Source organism: Orussus abietinus, unplaced genomic scaffold (genome assembly GCF_000612105.2).
Source record: "Orussus abietinus isolate OABI.00-Male unplaced genomic scaffold, Oabi_2.0 scaffold11, whole genome shotgun sequence".
Taxonomy (NCBI): Eukaryota; Metazoa; Arthropoda; class Insecta; order Hymenoptera; family Orussidae; genus Orussus; species Orussus abietinus.
In genome coordinates, this window is record NW_019396016.1 from 1,450,879 (window position 1) to 1,466,005 (window position 15,127).

The 15,127-nt window shown below is 50.9% G+C and overlaps 1 protein-coding gene across 1 annotated transcript in view; it reads right to left on the reverse strand.

Annotated features, from left to right (window-relative positions):
- Positions 1-11,732, reverse strand: part of LOC105704127 (transcription factor AP-2-epsilon) — a 66,282-nt gene extending 54,550 nt beyond the window's left edge. The window contains exon 1 of the mRNA XM_012433084.1: positions 10,491-11,732. Coding sequence (XP_012288507.1) covers positions 10,491-10,772 — 282 coding nt within the window. The 5' untranslated portion in view covers positions 10,773-11,732. The remainder of the gene's footprint in view (positions 1-10,490) is intronic.
- Between the last annotated feature and the right edge of the window lie 3,395 nt (positions 11,733-15,127).

A 15,127-nucleotide genomic window follows, 5' to 3' on the forward strand; every position in this document is an offset into this window, starting at 1 on the left:
AATGCGAAAAGGTGGAGGGCCCCGCGAAAGTGTGCCCGGTCCCACCCACCTCGCGGCGGTAACGAGGCATTTCTCAAAATAAATCTTTTGTTCCGGTAATTGGTCGGAGAGCCGGGGGACCATTACCGGCGCATTTGCAAATGGCGTCCACTTTGTGGCGATTTGAGAAGCGAGAGGAAAACGCGTCCGCGTGTACTAGTTGCAGGGGCCGTTGCGAGAGCCGTTTACTGCCATGCGTTCTACGGGAAGGAGGTGCGAACCGGCAATGGTAATCATCTGGCTGTGTAATAGCACCTTGTACAATAATACCGTATCGGCTCGATTACACCTTGGTAATGGCTCGTAACGATCGAGAGCCGGTGCAGGAGTCGCCAAGCGGAATCGGTATTTCGGCGCCGAATCGGCCGTCCCCTTTCTTCGACGACAAAAATTTTTGCAAACGGGGTAAAAAATTAGAAAAAAAAAATAAAAAATAACAATAAAATAAACACACTACGGGTCGTTCTCGGTTCGATTTTTCGCTCGAGGTTGGCGATCGATTCGGAGCCGCGATAGAGGGAGGTCAATTGCCGGCCGAATCTCTCTCATAAATGGCCGTTCGATTCGAGATCGTGAACCGAGCGTGATTTTCTGAACACGATGAACACCGGACGAGAGGCAGGAGTCAAGCCGGGTGGGTTCGACCTAACGGGACCGATGTCGATCGTATATGCTTACATATGTACATAAATCGTCGGCCGTGTGCGATACCTATACGTACGACGCCGAGGAAGGTGTCCGTGCGTGGACGTACATACGACCACGATGGCGAGTAAATCTTTAAGAGAAATCAAGCCTTAGGATGGACCGGCTCGTATATAACGGATATAACAGGTAATCACCTCTTACAAATCTGACGCAGGTACTCCGAGGTTTGTTCCCCCTTGATTCGGCTCTTATATCGAGCCGGGCTCGCGGATATGTCGGTCGGGCGAACAAAGGAAATTATTCTCTATGAGAAAAAAAAAAAAGAATTAAGGGAGAAAAAAAGAATTCATCGAACCGAAGAAATATTTCTTGAAATAGTACCGAGGAAACGTAACATTCAATCTATTCAAGTTCATTTGAATCAAATACTTATTTCTTTAATTGATAAAATATTTCTTTGGTTCAAAGATATTTCTTTTTTTTTTTTTCTTCAGTGCGCCAGGAGAGTCGCTTCGCGGCCCGGCTTCCGAAGGAGGATTCTCGTTTTACTTTAACGCCGGGAACGCTTCTCGAGGATCTAGAGTCCCGGAGGACTCGTTGATCGACGAGGATCGGGAGAATCGCGTCCGGTATCGCGCGGGCAATCAGCGGCCGGCAACTCGACCGGCGGCGACGCATTTTATTAACCCCTAATGGTTATTATGCACATAAACGCGGGCTTTCAATGGTAAATTGATATCTTGCACGGCAGTCTTTTAATGGTTTCACGGAAATCATAAGTTACTTGGTCATTGGCCTCCGCCGAGGACCTTTCTCCTTTTCGATGCTACCGCCACTCGGCCGATCTCGTCCGACCGGTGCTCGCCTTTAGGTGACGTCCCTTTCCCGGCCTGAATTTACGCACAATTTTCAAAATCACGTCCCCGAGCTACGAGACCCCGGCTGATCATTCCCCATTTTTACCCAAGATACGCGGCCGTCAAAATTTCTGACAGGGCTGATAGCATAAGTATCGGCTGGAAAATGAAGTGCCTTCTAAGGCCGGGACAGGTGTTCTTTAAGCGAGTAAGAGGCAGATACATAAACCGCGTTAATGTTAAAGAGACGCATCTCAAATGTCATCTTCTGACATCACCCGGGGATAGGCCGGCGGTATATTGAGGCACGGCCCTCGGGATCTAGAGATCGCGCCTCGACATTTCGTTTGGAAACGATTCCTCCGTGATGAAGAGTAGACTCCGACGTTCGTAAAGAGCACACGCGTTTCCTACGATTCGAGGCCCGTGCGAGATCCGTACTCAAAAAAATGACATCGTTTATTTAAACGAATTTTGTCTACATTTCTTGACATTTCTTTGGGCGTATGTAATCGCAGGATTTCTTTTACCGCGATGCGCGCGTCTTTTAATCGAGCAACTTTTTTTCACTCTCAATTACGACTACGAGAAGAAAATGAATATTCTCCGGTGTATCGAAACGCCCCGACGTATCGGAAGTCTTAAACATGCTGAAAATCGCCCAAGCAACATCAATTAGGCCGTGTTATGGTAATACTGGACAGGTACGATGTCGACGAGCCGATCATGCACGTTGTCCGACTATCATCCGTCCTGGCAAGAGGCATAGAAGAGAGACCGCGCCGCGGATCTACATATAATGTAGATCCCCCTCGGTATACACCGGTTAATTATGACAATTATATCCCTGGTCGGCACTTTTGCCGATGGCAGGCGGCGACCCCTGTGATATCGGAACCTGCTCACCTTGTTGGGTCCTGCGGGAGGATCGACTGTTTGTAAAAGCCAGTCCCTGATTGCTTCGAGTGCCCGCTTTCGTCGGCATTTAAGATAGAGCCGGGAGTTACGACCAGGGGTCGAGGAGGGATGCGTTTAGGTGCACGGATGCGTCCACGGCCATTGTGGATTTTTTTCCATTTTTTGTATTTTCACATGGGACTGGATACACCGAGAAAAATAATACTTCACCGAGACAAATACATACCGTTGCCTGAATCATATAGAATCCCAAGAAACAACGATCTTGTTAAGAAGAAAAATCAAACCGTCGATTTAAACGAATTTTCCTGCACTCTTCCTGGCATTTCTTCGCGGGATTTTATCGTAGCAATGCACATTTGTTTCGGTCAGTTAATTTTTTTTCCTAAGTGCAGAATCCATCGGGCATAGTTTCACCCGAGAGGAGGGAAGGACGGGACGGAAAATGAATGGTTCCCTGGAAGTATCTGCAAATCCGTCAGCGATGTAACCGCCAACTGGGTTTACTCGGGAGTCGCGCCCCTCTTCCGGGAATTTCATTTGAATAAATTCCTTCCGGTACAACGTGCGATATAAAGATTTCACTTAGGGTGTGACTCGCTTTGACGCTTCTCCTCTCGCACCGGCGGAATTACTATAATTCCATCTAGCTGGGAGCAAAAAGGTCGGTGCGCCAACAGGTACAAGTAGCCTGAGCAAAGGCTCGGGGATTTACGAGACACGTCGTTTAAATCCATTAACCGAGTCGCGAAAAGCTTCGGGCCCGTACGGCGACGCTTCCGAAGAAGACAGTCGTTCATCCCGAAGAGTTCGCGCTACCGATGCCAACGAGACTACGTGACCATTGCCGTTCCTGATTGCCTGGCCGATCCATCACCGCCTAATCGGCTAGCACTCGCGAACTCGAGTCGAAAAGACGTCCGCTTGATTTACCGAGGAAACTTTTTCAACAAACTTTCGGAGCGTATCCGTACGCCGGTCGAGCTACTCGCCGCATCATCGCGTCATGAATCAGCCTAAAACCTGAACCGATGATTCCGCACCGGAGACTTTCCTCCTTTCGGCACCTAAGGACCTCCTGCTGCAACGTCCGCGCACTTTCCCATGGAAGTGCCTCGCCGAGGCGTAAGCACGGTAGTGCGCGTCGTCAACTGCAGGGCCGATAAGGATCGTTTACACGAAACCGAGATGGAAATCCTCGCGAAACGCGAGAGATGAGCACCCTCCGAGCACCCAAAGCTACACGGCTAATAAGTATCAAGCCCGGCTGTCGACTGCCATAACCGAGGCCGTGATGTAATACGAGGAAAAGACACCTTCGTGCTTCCCCCACGAATATACGCGCTGTCGGAGAGTCCGTGTAGGAAATCATTTACACGGGCTTTTTCTGAAATCCCGCGGATATATCGCGATAAGGACGTCAGTTTGGGATGCAAATGCGCGCGCGGATTAATCGCCCCGTTCCTCCCGACGTTTGGCGAAAATATGACGGAAGCCAGGATGCGCTCGAAAAAAGAAAAACCTCAAATAAATTCTTATCATTCCGAAGAAATATTGCGTACAATTTATTCCAGTTGATTTCAGCAGAATAATTATTCCCTGAATGAAGAAAATATTTCTTTGGTTCGATACACTTTTTTAATTTTTTTTCTCAGGGCAGGAGCGAGATCCGTGAGTTATCTAAAATTGGAATAATTTTTGTAGGGAATTAGAGGGAGAAAACTAGTCGAGGATTGAAGTATCGAGCCGGTGGACGGATCGATCAAGGAATCGATCGATCGATCCAGGCTGTCCTGGATCCACGGGAACGCCGGCGATCCTACCTGTCGGAATCGGTAACGGGGTCTACGCCCTATCACACGTAGCGGCAATATTTAAGCACTCGTGTGTGCAAACGAGTAATGCTTATGTGGAAATACATGTAGACGGGCAGGCTCATGCATAAATACATGTAGCGAAACCTACATAACAGCCGACGGGTATAGGCCGACATGTGCAGGTGCCTTCAAGGCTCGCGCGAGCGCATAAATTTACCCTAAGTGAGCCTACGAAGGTGAAAAATCATTTCGCCAGATTTCTTCCGGAAGTCGAGGACCCGTTAATTTATCGGTCCCGCTTCTTTCGAGATCAGGTGGCCCGAAGAGTGGCTGGATTCTTAATGGGAAAATAGCGAGAAAGTGGCATCCGATATCGATTCATTTGCGTTACGATGGCGGATGTTATCGAAGGCCTCGACCGATTTGTAAAGTACACCAGGAAGAGAAATTGCATCGCCACGACGGTCATTTGTTTCAGACTCGCGTCTCGTCCGGGACGCACGTTGGGGAACAATACCGGACGATTCTGGAATGGAAGCAAGGAAATACCAACGGTACTAATGTAATGTCCAATAACAAGCGTTTAAGTGAAACCCAAAGTGTCGTCGTTAGTAGAAAGCCAAGAATAATAGGCCGAACCATCGAAGAGAAAGCACGAGTGCCGCTCTTATCTCCCGTAAGGATCGGCCTTGTCATTAGGAACGGGTAATTGCCCCATGAACTTTCCTGGAATGCCCAAAAATGCAACTCCCACGTTCATTCGACAGCTGTCCCACGAATACATGAAAGATTCTTAGGGAAAAATTAAAATTTATTGCATCCGCGAATTTAATTCGTCCCGAAAATAGGCTCTCACTGAAATGGCTTTATTCCGCAGGAAGAACTCAACGTCGAATTACAGGCTCAATGATCGTTCCGAGTATTCCTCCGCTCCTGCAGTGGCAGGAAACAATGCAGAAACGATTAACCGATTATCCTCGGATGGAGATCATCATGCATCCCGAAGGAAAATGACCGATAATTGTCGGGGGTAATTTCTTGAAATCGCAAGGCCGTCGTCCTGAATGCTCCCTGATCGGCACTCGGTCCAGAAATGGAATTCCTCGATAATGCACCGCGAGATTCGCAAAGACAACCCAAAGTAATTAAGTAACTAGTATTTCCAACAAAGTCTAGAGTCCGATGCTCATAATTTTTAATCATTTTGGGCCTGAATCGGGCCCTGCCGAAATCTGAATAACGGATTTGACGGGTTTCGACAAGGCTACGGCAAAATGCAAATAATAAAATGGCTTTCACGAGTATAATTTCCCGTCATGGTGAATAGTAAGAAACGCGGGGCCGTAAAAAGTTTTACGGCACTATTACCTACGTTTATTAGCATGTGTACCGTACTCCGCGCATACTTCCTCGAGCGGAGTTATGTTTAGTAAATATTCCACACTGCCGGCCGCGGATCGTTACGTTACAGAGAAACGTTTCAGCGACTTCGCAAAAATGGCCCGAGTTTTCGAGGTGCCATAACAGTGGAAAGCAACGAGTCTCGGGGATCTGAAATTACGCACGCTGGTATTTTCCAATCGACCCCATCATCGATTTCAGACTTAACCAAAACCATTCGGCACGCGTTCAACCGAATGACAATGAAATGATGCGTTTAAATCGGGGAAAAAAATTATTCTTCAGAATTACACGAACTTCGGATGTCTCCGAAGACACCCCCGCTAGAGATTCCGTATTTCCAAGGTTTCCGACATTTTTTAATCCGACCGAGGCGATACGTGCCACAATGAATAATGTATTCGCGCGATGGACTGTCAAAGCCGTATTTCAGAGGCGAAATGCGAAACGTTAGCGACAAGCGGGCAGCCATGACAGGTTTTGCGACACCAACGCCCATAACCAAGCCGGCCATTTTTCTCCCTCGCCAATTGGACGCATGTGGGTCAGCGGTTCGTCAGGAACCGTTGTGAATAATGACTCGACATGTCAGGCGCGCTAGATGCACCTATAAATATATAGGAATAATAAAATAAGCGCAAGTGAGTCGATAGTATCGCACCTCCGGCAATAAGCAGGTCGCGCGTGCTTATAAAACCGGAGACTTGAACGCCCGCAGCAGCCCTGAAGCGATGTAGAAACCGAGTGCGTGCACACTAAACCACGCTCCTCATATAATAACATATTATGCGTTGCCAGGACGCATATTACACAAATAAATCTATCCGATCTACCAGGATCTGTCCCTGTTTCGAAAAAAAAAAAAAGGAACAAAATTTCCATAAATTAACAGGTGCGGGAAAAATCCGGCACACTCTTGAAATCACATTCGCTCTATAATCCACGGAATGACCGAAGAAATTTATTCGCGAATTTTCCGAATAAAACGAAAAAGTCTCAGAATTCCGTAAACCGATCGCTATTAAAAGCGGACGCAATTGGTGCACGAGATTATCAAGAAAATCTAGGCGTGGTGTCGAGGAAATCCGATCTGCCGACGTGCAACCGGCTGTAATCACGCCTTGTAAACTGGTGTATGCTTCTCGGTGAATTGAAATATATCGGCGACCGGCTTCCCTCGAGTGGTTATTACTTCAAATGTTTAAACTGTACACGCGTCGATCATAGGTACACGGGGCAAAGTATGCACACGTACCCGGGCATGTAATTACAAAACGAGTATAACTGCTTCCCGATTACGTCACGTCGGTCGAGGTGTCGAGCGTTGGAAGGCACCGTAGCGAGATTCGAATTTTCACGATTATTAGCTATACCATTTTCCACATTTTCCTGTTGAAAAATATTGCTTTATATTTTTTTTGTAATATATATATTTTTTTTTTAATTCACTCCTATGGTTTCTGGCTACTCCGTCAAGCGAGGATCTCTTCTATGCAAGAAATCAGCATCGAACTCTCCCGTTCTCGGAGTCTCGATTTCTCCGACAAAGTATCGGCGTCACGTAGCATTATTCGACCTTATCTACGTTTATGGGATTCATAGAGTATACGTTTTATCGAGTACTGCCGACTGTCGGTAATCCGCACCTAAGGATCGCGACCTTTTGGGCTTTTTCGCGAAGCTCGGCTCGTCGCGAAAGGACGAATCGCCGAACGCTCTTCCCCGGGGAGTTCTTCTGCCCGACACCCCGTAAAGGATCGGCCAAGAATCCCCGATAACCATGGGAAATAATGCCGTTAAGGACGCGTCCATTAGCCGGAATAAGCGAGAAAGGGAGAGACATTAACACAGGCAATCCGAGTTTCCATCCAAGGCGGAGTTTCCAGCATTTCCCAGATGTCTCGAGTTTCAGAATTTTTACCCGGAAATTAAGGATCAGGGATTAACATTATACGATTTAGTGCAGACACCTGGGGTGGCCCTAAAACATGGACTCGCCTAATTCAATTATCAACCCGGGGCATCGTAATCGCATGTTTCGCGCAACACGTCGGATCGCAATTGCACTTTGCTGAAAGCAATTCCGCGAGTAGGCGCATTCGTTCTCGTGCCGTACTCTCGCGTGTAAGTGATTGCACCGGTAAGTTTCAATGATCGTGCCCGATCCCAATAATTATCCCCGAATCGCGGATTCCGCAGGAGGAAACCTCGAATCTCGTACCCGAGGATATATCCAGCCCACCCGCTCCGTTTTTACTAATTGATTTTTCGCAATTAACTCGCGACGAGCCGATTGCAGGTGATTAAATTTTAATTAGGAACCGCGGAATGGCCCACTCCGATTTTACGACTGGACGAAATCCTTCGGCATCGGGGAATCATCCACGAGGAATGCCAGTCGATGACTCTTTCGAAGCCGAGCTATAGATCACGGCGTAATATACAGGAATATCTCATAGCTATCATTATCTAAAATACCACGAGTGATTAATCCCTGCCCTTTAGACTACCGTGGCGCTGGCCGGTCGCGTCCAATGGGAAATTGGTATCGGTAAACGATTATTTACTATAGCCGTGTACCGAGTGGTGTTATTACTACACGCCAATCTATTACAGCCATCGCTGATAAATACGACTGCGAAGCTCCCGCGATCCTTCCAGTGGACGCCGGCAAGATCGAAACGCGAAATTCCAGATCCTATGCTCCGAGATTTAACGAAAGGACGGTAAAGGATCGTCTAGGAGTAAAGTTGCAAGTTGATCCGCGGAGACGAGTCATGCTACGGAAATAAGTTTGACGCAATATCGGCGCAGGCCGTTCCGATGCATCGTTCGGTGCATCCAATCGATCGATTCGACAAACTCCTGCGAACTTGATCTCCCGCTCATAATTGACCAGCCCGGTGTTGCATACTCGTTATTATCCGACTCGCGAAAAAAAAAAAAATGGACCGACCCCGTTTTTCCCGGGATTTAATCGCAATGTCAATCAACGTGCAAATACTTGACTTTAACGCAACGAACGACAAGGCAAGGATTCGCGCGCGCTGGAAATAAAAAGTTACTTGGCTGAAAAAAATATGCCACGACAAAATCCTGCGATCAAACACGTGTAAAGAAATGTCCGGAAGGGTAATAGAAAATTCTTTTAAATCGGCGATATAATTTTTCTTCCCAGGAAATAATTGTTTCTTGCAATTATATGTGATTCGGGCAATATTAGATATGTCAGGAATATACGATTGTATCGGTGAACTAATCTTTTTTTCTCAATTCAGGGCATGCTCGATCCTCTTTACGACGTAGAGCCGGGTCTTACTAGCGTCTCGAATAAAAGAGAGGTGAATTCCAAAGTGTTTGTAAACATCGAGGAGATGGTCAAGAGGGACGCTCGTCTCGCACGAATCCCGGAGCGGGATAATTCGCGGTTCTAACGTCAACGTTCCCAGGTCTTTCGGTCGGCGAATATCCGTTTCCACGGAACTGCATGATTCTTATGTTAAGTTATTCATGTATGAATAATTCAGGATTAGCATAGGAAAATGTTGGTTCATCGAGCAGTGTCAGAGTGGGCCGACGTTTCCCAACACCGGCGATAAACTTCGGGGAAACGTTTAGCCGAAAATTTCATTAAAACCGTCACAATTAACCGCGTAAAAAAAAGTGCCGTATAAATGAAGGGAGGGGTGTAATTCGCATTGTCCGTGGAGTGCGCGCAAGCGCGTCCCCACTTTTTTTTTTTTCCCACGGAACGGACAATCGGCAATGCCGCTGCCTGTTTTTCTTTCGCTATCGAAATGGCGTTTGGATCGATTCGATCATTTCAATCGACTTCGACATCCGCTTAAGCTCCCCAGTCGATAGGAGTGGTCGAGCGCGGAAAAATGGCGGGGAACGGAGATGAGAACCGGAAAGCAACGGTGCCTTTCGAAAGCGAATACGGGGGAACTGGTTGCCGACATTCTGAGAAATGCGCAAAGACGGAGATCCGCGACGAGTCATTCCGACAAAGTCGATCGGCAACGAGGAGCATTTCTTGCCGATCGATCGAGCCGAACGACAAATGTCGGATCGAGACTGGCCGCGCGCGACTTAAATCGACCGATCGAAGCGATCCATTCCGTCGATCGCTTCTTCGTCCTTTGACTTCCCGGCCGCAAAAAGGGGACAACGGGAGAGCGTCATCCGGATGGCATACGTCATACGTCAGGAAAATCACCGGGATGGATTTCGACCATTCGTACGCGGGTTTCGGAGTGATGTAAAGCCGGGTACACATTCGAACGAGAATACGTACGAAGCAAGGCGAGGAAGATCGAATGCCTCGTACTTGGATGTGTACGCGGTAACGAAGAAAATTGAGGCAACGAAGGAATATCTTGAAGAATGGCATTTAAAGAGCCTCGGATAGGGTGTCGAACGATTCGAGGCAAGTTTCTCACATTTCGATTATTTGCCACATATAATTGCCCTGCAACGTCCGCGTTCCAGCTCGCATGCGTACCTGGCCTAAGGCGGCATAAAAGGGTAATTCCATGTATATATATATATATATAAAATGTCAAAGTATAAGAATCAGATTTTCCAAATAAAATGTCTATTTTTCATTCTTGTCCAGGATAAATACATTTTCTTCGAAAATTGACATTTCGGGAATTTCAAGAAGTTAGGACTGCCATTTGGAGAAAAGTTTTGTAATTATTTTCACGTTTTGATACATATAGACAATGACCATTTCGTATCGCGTCAAGGCCGCGGGCACGCGGAGCTCCGACGTCCACGGCCTTACGTAACGCTTGCAAAGACTCACGTCGTCGGGATCGTCTTGGAGTCCGTCGTCGCCGTTTTCCTCGAGGACGAAACCCACGTCGTTATTATTTCCGGCGAGGGAAGGGAGCTTCCTGGGGCTGAGTTCGTCGCCGTCGGTGTCGCGCTTCCTTTTGGAGGCGTCCCTGGGGTCGGCAAGAGCGGCCTCGTGCTCGTCCAACATTTCCGAGACCATGAGCTCGGAAGCAACGCTGGTCGGCGAGGCGACCTCGTTCAAAGGCGACATCCTGGTCCTGTCCGTTTTGGCACTCTCGAGGATCGACATCGCTGGTCTGGACTCTTCGATCCGATGCCGTCTACCTTATCGTCCCGACTGAGTCGTTCCTATCGCCGGAACCTTCGAAATCCTCCCGCAAAGATCCGGCCCATGTAAACAAAGCGCGAAGATCGAATCTCCTTATGCGTCCTTGAAAAAATCCGCGGCTACGAGAGGAGCCCGTTCAAGGGCCACTCGGCATCGAATTTCGAGAGGCGTTTTCCCAAAGGACGCGCTCCAGGTTCCTTGGAAACGAGGGAGGGTCCATCCGTCCCCAGAGCGTGCTCGGTCTATGCGTTTGGTGACCGCCACGAGGCATTCCCCGCTTCGACGTCAGAGGGCGCCGGGTCCGCTCCTTCCTCCTTCCTCCTCCTCGCGATCCTCGTCATCCCGCACCTGCCTCTCGGCCGCGTTCCGTCGCCGCGCGGTGGCCGAGTCCTGCGCGAACCTGTCTCCTGCGGTCACGTGGGCAGGCCAGTCGCCCAGCGTCGGTTCTCAGCGACGATCCTGTCGGATTTCCCGGGGGAAGTCGGCGCCCGTCCACCGGACGTCGGCGACGGTCCGGGTCGCTCTTCCAGGAGCGTCCATCGTCGGCATTCGGGTGCGGGAATCGAGCCGGAAGAGGTGCAGAGGCGTCGCCGGATCCTGGGGGTCCTACCGGTGGTCGCGATCGGCAGGAGACCCGCGGTTCCGCATTCCCGAGGCGTCTCCTCGGGGGCGATCACTGGTCCCGGCACTTGGACGGTCCCTCGGTCACGTGGTGGCGCGCGCGCGGTCCGCCACGTGGGCCCTGGGGCCTTTCGGAAAAGTCCCGGGAAAGCCTGTTTGGCGCGCTCGCGCGCGCGCGCACTATCGGGTCGGGGAGACACGGTCGGGATACCCGCGTTGGCGCGCGCGCCCCTCGAGAATGGCCTAGAGGCGAAAAGAGGAAAGGAGCCGAGTGGCGCCGCCCGCGGCGGAGGGGGCAAATCTCCGTGCGCGAAGACCGAGAGGCCGACTGCGACGGGCCCGCTGACCGCCACCTCCGCCGGCCGGCCACCACCGCCTCGCGGGCCCGACTGGGCCTCTCCCTCTCTCCGGCGCCGTGCGCCGCGCGCCGTCTCTCTCGCGCCCGGTCTGACTCGGCCCGGCGGAAAAGGCTGCCTCGGGCGTCCTCTCTCCTCCCCTCCGCCCCGGCCGCTCTCTCTCCCTCCCGGCAGCCGAGATCTCGCCGGCCAGGAATCCTCCGAGCTCCGGACCGGAGCCGGTGGGTCTCTCCTCACCTGGATCCACCGCCGCCGCCGCGCCTCTCTCGGGCCGCGTACGTGTGCTGGGAGGAGGTGTACCGTATGTAGATGCGGAGGATTCGGCCCGTGTGTGCGGTCGAAGGGAGAGGGACGGCCGCCCCACGTTTTTTCGACCCGTCGGTGGACTACGGGCCCTCTTCGACGAATGGATCCTATCGCGTTTTTCCTCGAGGTATCGACGCATCCGATCCTGGGAAGACGCGGTTTTTCCCGGACTCCGATGATGGGGTCCTTCTTCATGGGGCTTGGTATCTACGCACGGGGCATCGAACGAGTTCACCTTCGGAGGGAACCGCGGAAGTCCCCGGTTAATTCGGGTCAAATTTACAAGGAGACGGTGCATATCCAACTATTCTAAATTCATGTTAAAAAAAATGGGAATGGAACGTCCGGTTGCCGATTAAGTGGAACAGGGGAACGGGGCATCGATCGTGGAGCGTCCTTTTTGCCGTCGGATCGCGGATCCTCGGAGAAAACGTTCCAGGACGTCTCTTCTAGTGGGATAATCCTTGAACTTTTCTCGGGAGGTTACGGCTGGTCGGCTTATCTCCCGGATCGCTCCGATCGGTTCTCGCACGTGCAGAAGAGGTTGATCAAAGTTCACGGAGACTCCGTCGAGAGTAAACCCCGAGGAAAGAGTCGGCGGTGCAATGTCACGCACCCCGGACCCCTTTCAACTTTCCAGAGGCTCGACGCGCTGATTTGCAGATTCCCTCTTCTTCGGGTCGACGCACAATGCCCGTGCCCTTCCTGACCAACGACAACCAGGGGATTCCTCCGGCAGGAACGATTGCCGCTAGGAATCTCATTATTTCCTTTGGGCCGAGCAAATGAGCGCCGTTACTTGCAACATCCTGTAACCATCCGTGGGCCCCTCAGTGTCGCGATGCAATTAATTTCCCTTTAGCGTGGATCTACCAAGTGTCCTTGGTGCGACATCCTGCGAGAAAAAGTTATCCCTCGAACCAGAGGAATATTTTGTCAATTCCAAGAATATTCAACCCAAATAAATTGTCATAATTCCGCATGAACGTTGCATCCAATTTATTCCAGTTTATTCAAGTTAAATAATTATCTCTTGAATTAATAGAATATTTCTTTGGTTCGATGACATCTTTTTCTTAAGGTAGAATTAATCCCCTAGAGTCGAGTGGATAAATCTTCCCTAGGCAAATGCGACTCCCTCGCGTCGATCGGGGTCGACGAGTACTCCCGATATATCTTTCGCGTAAGTTACGCGCACGTACGCGCGTCTCGGGTGGAATTACCCGTCAAGGCGAGGACATTCCTCCATGCGTTAACCCAAATACGCCGGGGAGCAGAGCGAGTGCGGCTCGTTAAGAAAGAATGCAATGGCCCCGGCAAAACTCGACGGCTAGAAATCAAAGTCCGGCCCAAGTGGAGTGGCCGCGGCAGGGCTCTCCCTAAGCGCGGTCATACCGTAGCGGTAAACCGCTCGAATGGATCTCCCTAAATGGGCAAACCATCCTCCCTAGCACCCGTCGACAAATCGGACGGAAGGACGCCGCCAACGGAGCCCTGGAACGACCGGCACCCGTGGCAACCGACCGGTTGGGCTTAAACGGGCCCTAGGAGATTCATTGATACTTTCGAGCCAGGGCGATGGCGCCTAGCCATCCGCCTACGGACCGAACGGTAAAGAACTCGAGAAAGCTGGGACACACCGTGGGACGAAACCAAAAGCTCGGTCACGGTCACCATCGAACCCATGGCACAGGTCGGAGGCCTTAAATCTGTGACAGTGTTTTAGTCATTACCAACGATCGTGGTCAATTTCACGATTTGGGTGGTTTCACTTGCCACGGTGTTTTAGCCATGTCGGTATAGAAATTTTTTTTTTTATTTTCGTGCGTGGATGGATGGGAAAACCTCGAAGAGATCGACCTCGCGTACCGGCCACCCTGTCGGAGTAATTAATCGTATGCGCGATAGCGCCTGGCGATGCCGGAATACACCTCGAGGCATGAATAAGGGAGGCGTCGAGTTACCGAGTACCCACCATTACGGTAGCGGTACAGAGCTCGGATGCGCTTCCCTAGATGGGCAAACCATCCCCCCCAGCGACCGTCGACAAATCAGCCGGAAGGATGCCTCCACGGAATCGCAAGAGGTTCCTGGAGTGCCGGTGACCGACCGGTTACTCTTAAACGGTTCCCCAAGGACCCTCCGCTAGGAGATTCATTGACACTCCGGAGGCTCTGCCGGCACGACGATCGATAAAGGACGCCTCCAAATTGCCCGATCGAGGATTCAAGGGACCTCCACCGAGAGACGATCGTTTCGACGGGAGCTGGACCCGGCAGAACTAGGGTCCGGATCGGCGGCCGCATGCCGGACCTTGGGCCCGGGGCTTTCACCGGAGGCTGTGGTCCAGCGGCATACCAAGACGGATCGCTCCTGCTCCTTTTTCTCCCGTTCTCGCGTTCTCGCATCCTATACCCACACACCTGTCCCCGGATCGCAGGGTGTTTTGATCGGTCCAGCGGTATAACTCGACCATCGGTCCCCCTAGCGGATGCTGGGCTGGATTCCCTTCGTCACCGAGACGGAACCTTGGACGCAAATATTCCTGGGAATTTCTCGACGAGTTCCCCCGATCGTCTCGACCGGTCCGTCCGATTTTTATTCCGGACCACCGTGCGCCAATACGGGAGCTTTGGTGGAGGATGCGGCGCGCCTAGTTATCGGCGTCGACTCGGATGTGTCGGGGTAACATTTTCGAGATTAACGGCCCCTCGATAATGCCCGGCTCCCCGGAGAAATCTTTGAGCATATTTTCACGTCTATTCTGGGGCGTCTCTGCCGGATGCAGATAGGGGACGCTGGCGCGTACAACGTGTGGCCACGTATGCGCCTCTCACAATGCTCATCCCTGATGGCGCAGCCCATCTAAGCCGCACGATACGACCCGACAGTTTGCCCTCCAACTTCTCGTGAAATATCGCGGGAAAAATGGCCGCACCTATCCGCCCATCTCCCAATAGCGGTAGTTATTAATGGACCACCGCGGAGGAGGAACTTAAAAACCGAGACCCCGCCGAGTGAATTTAACCCCGA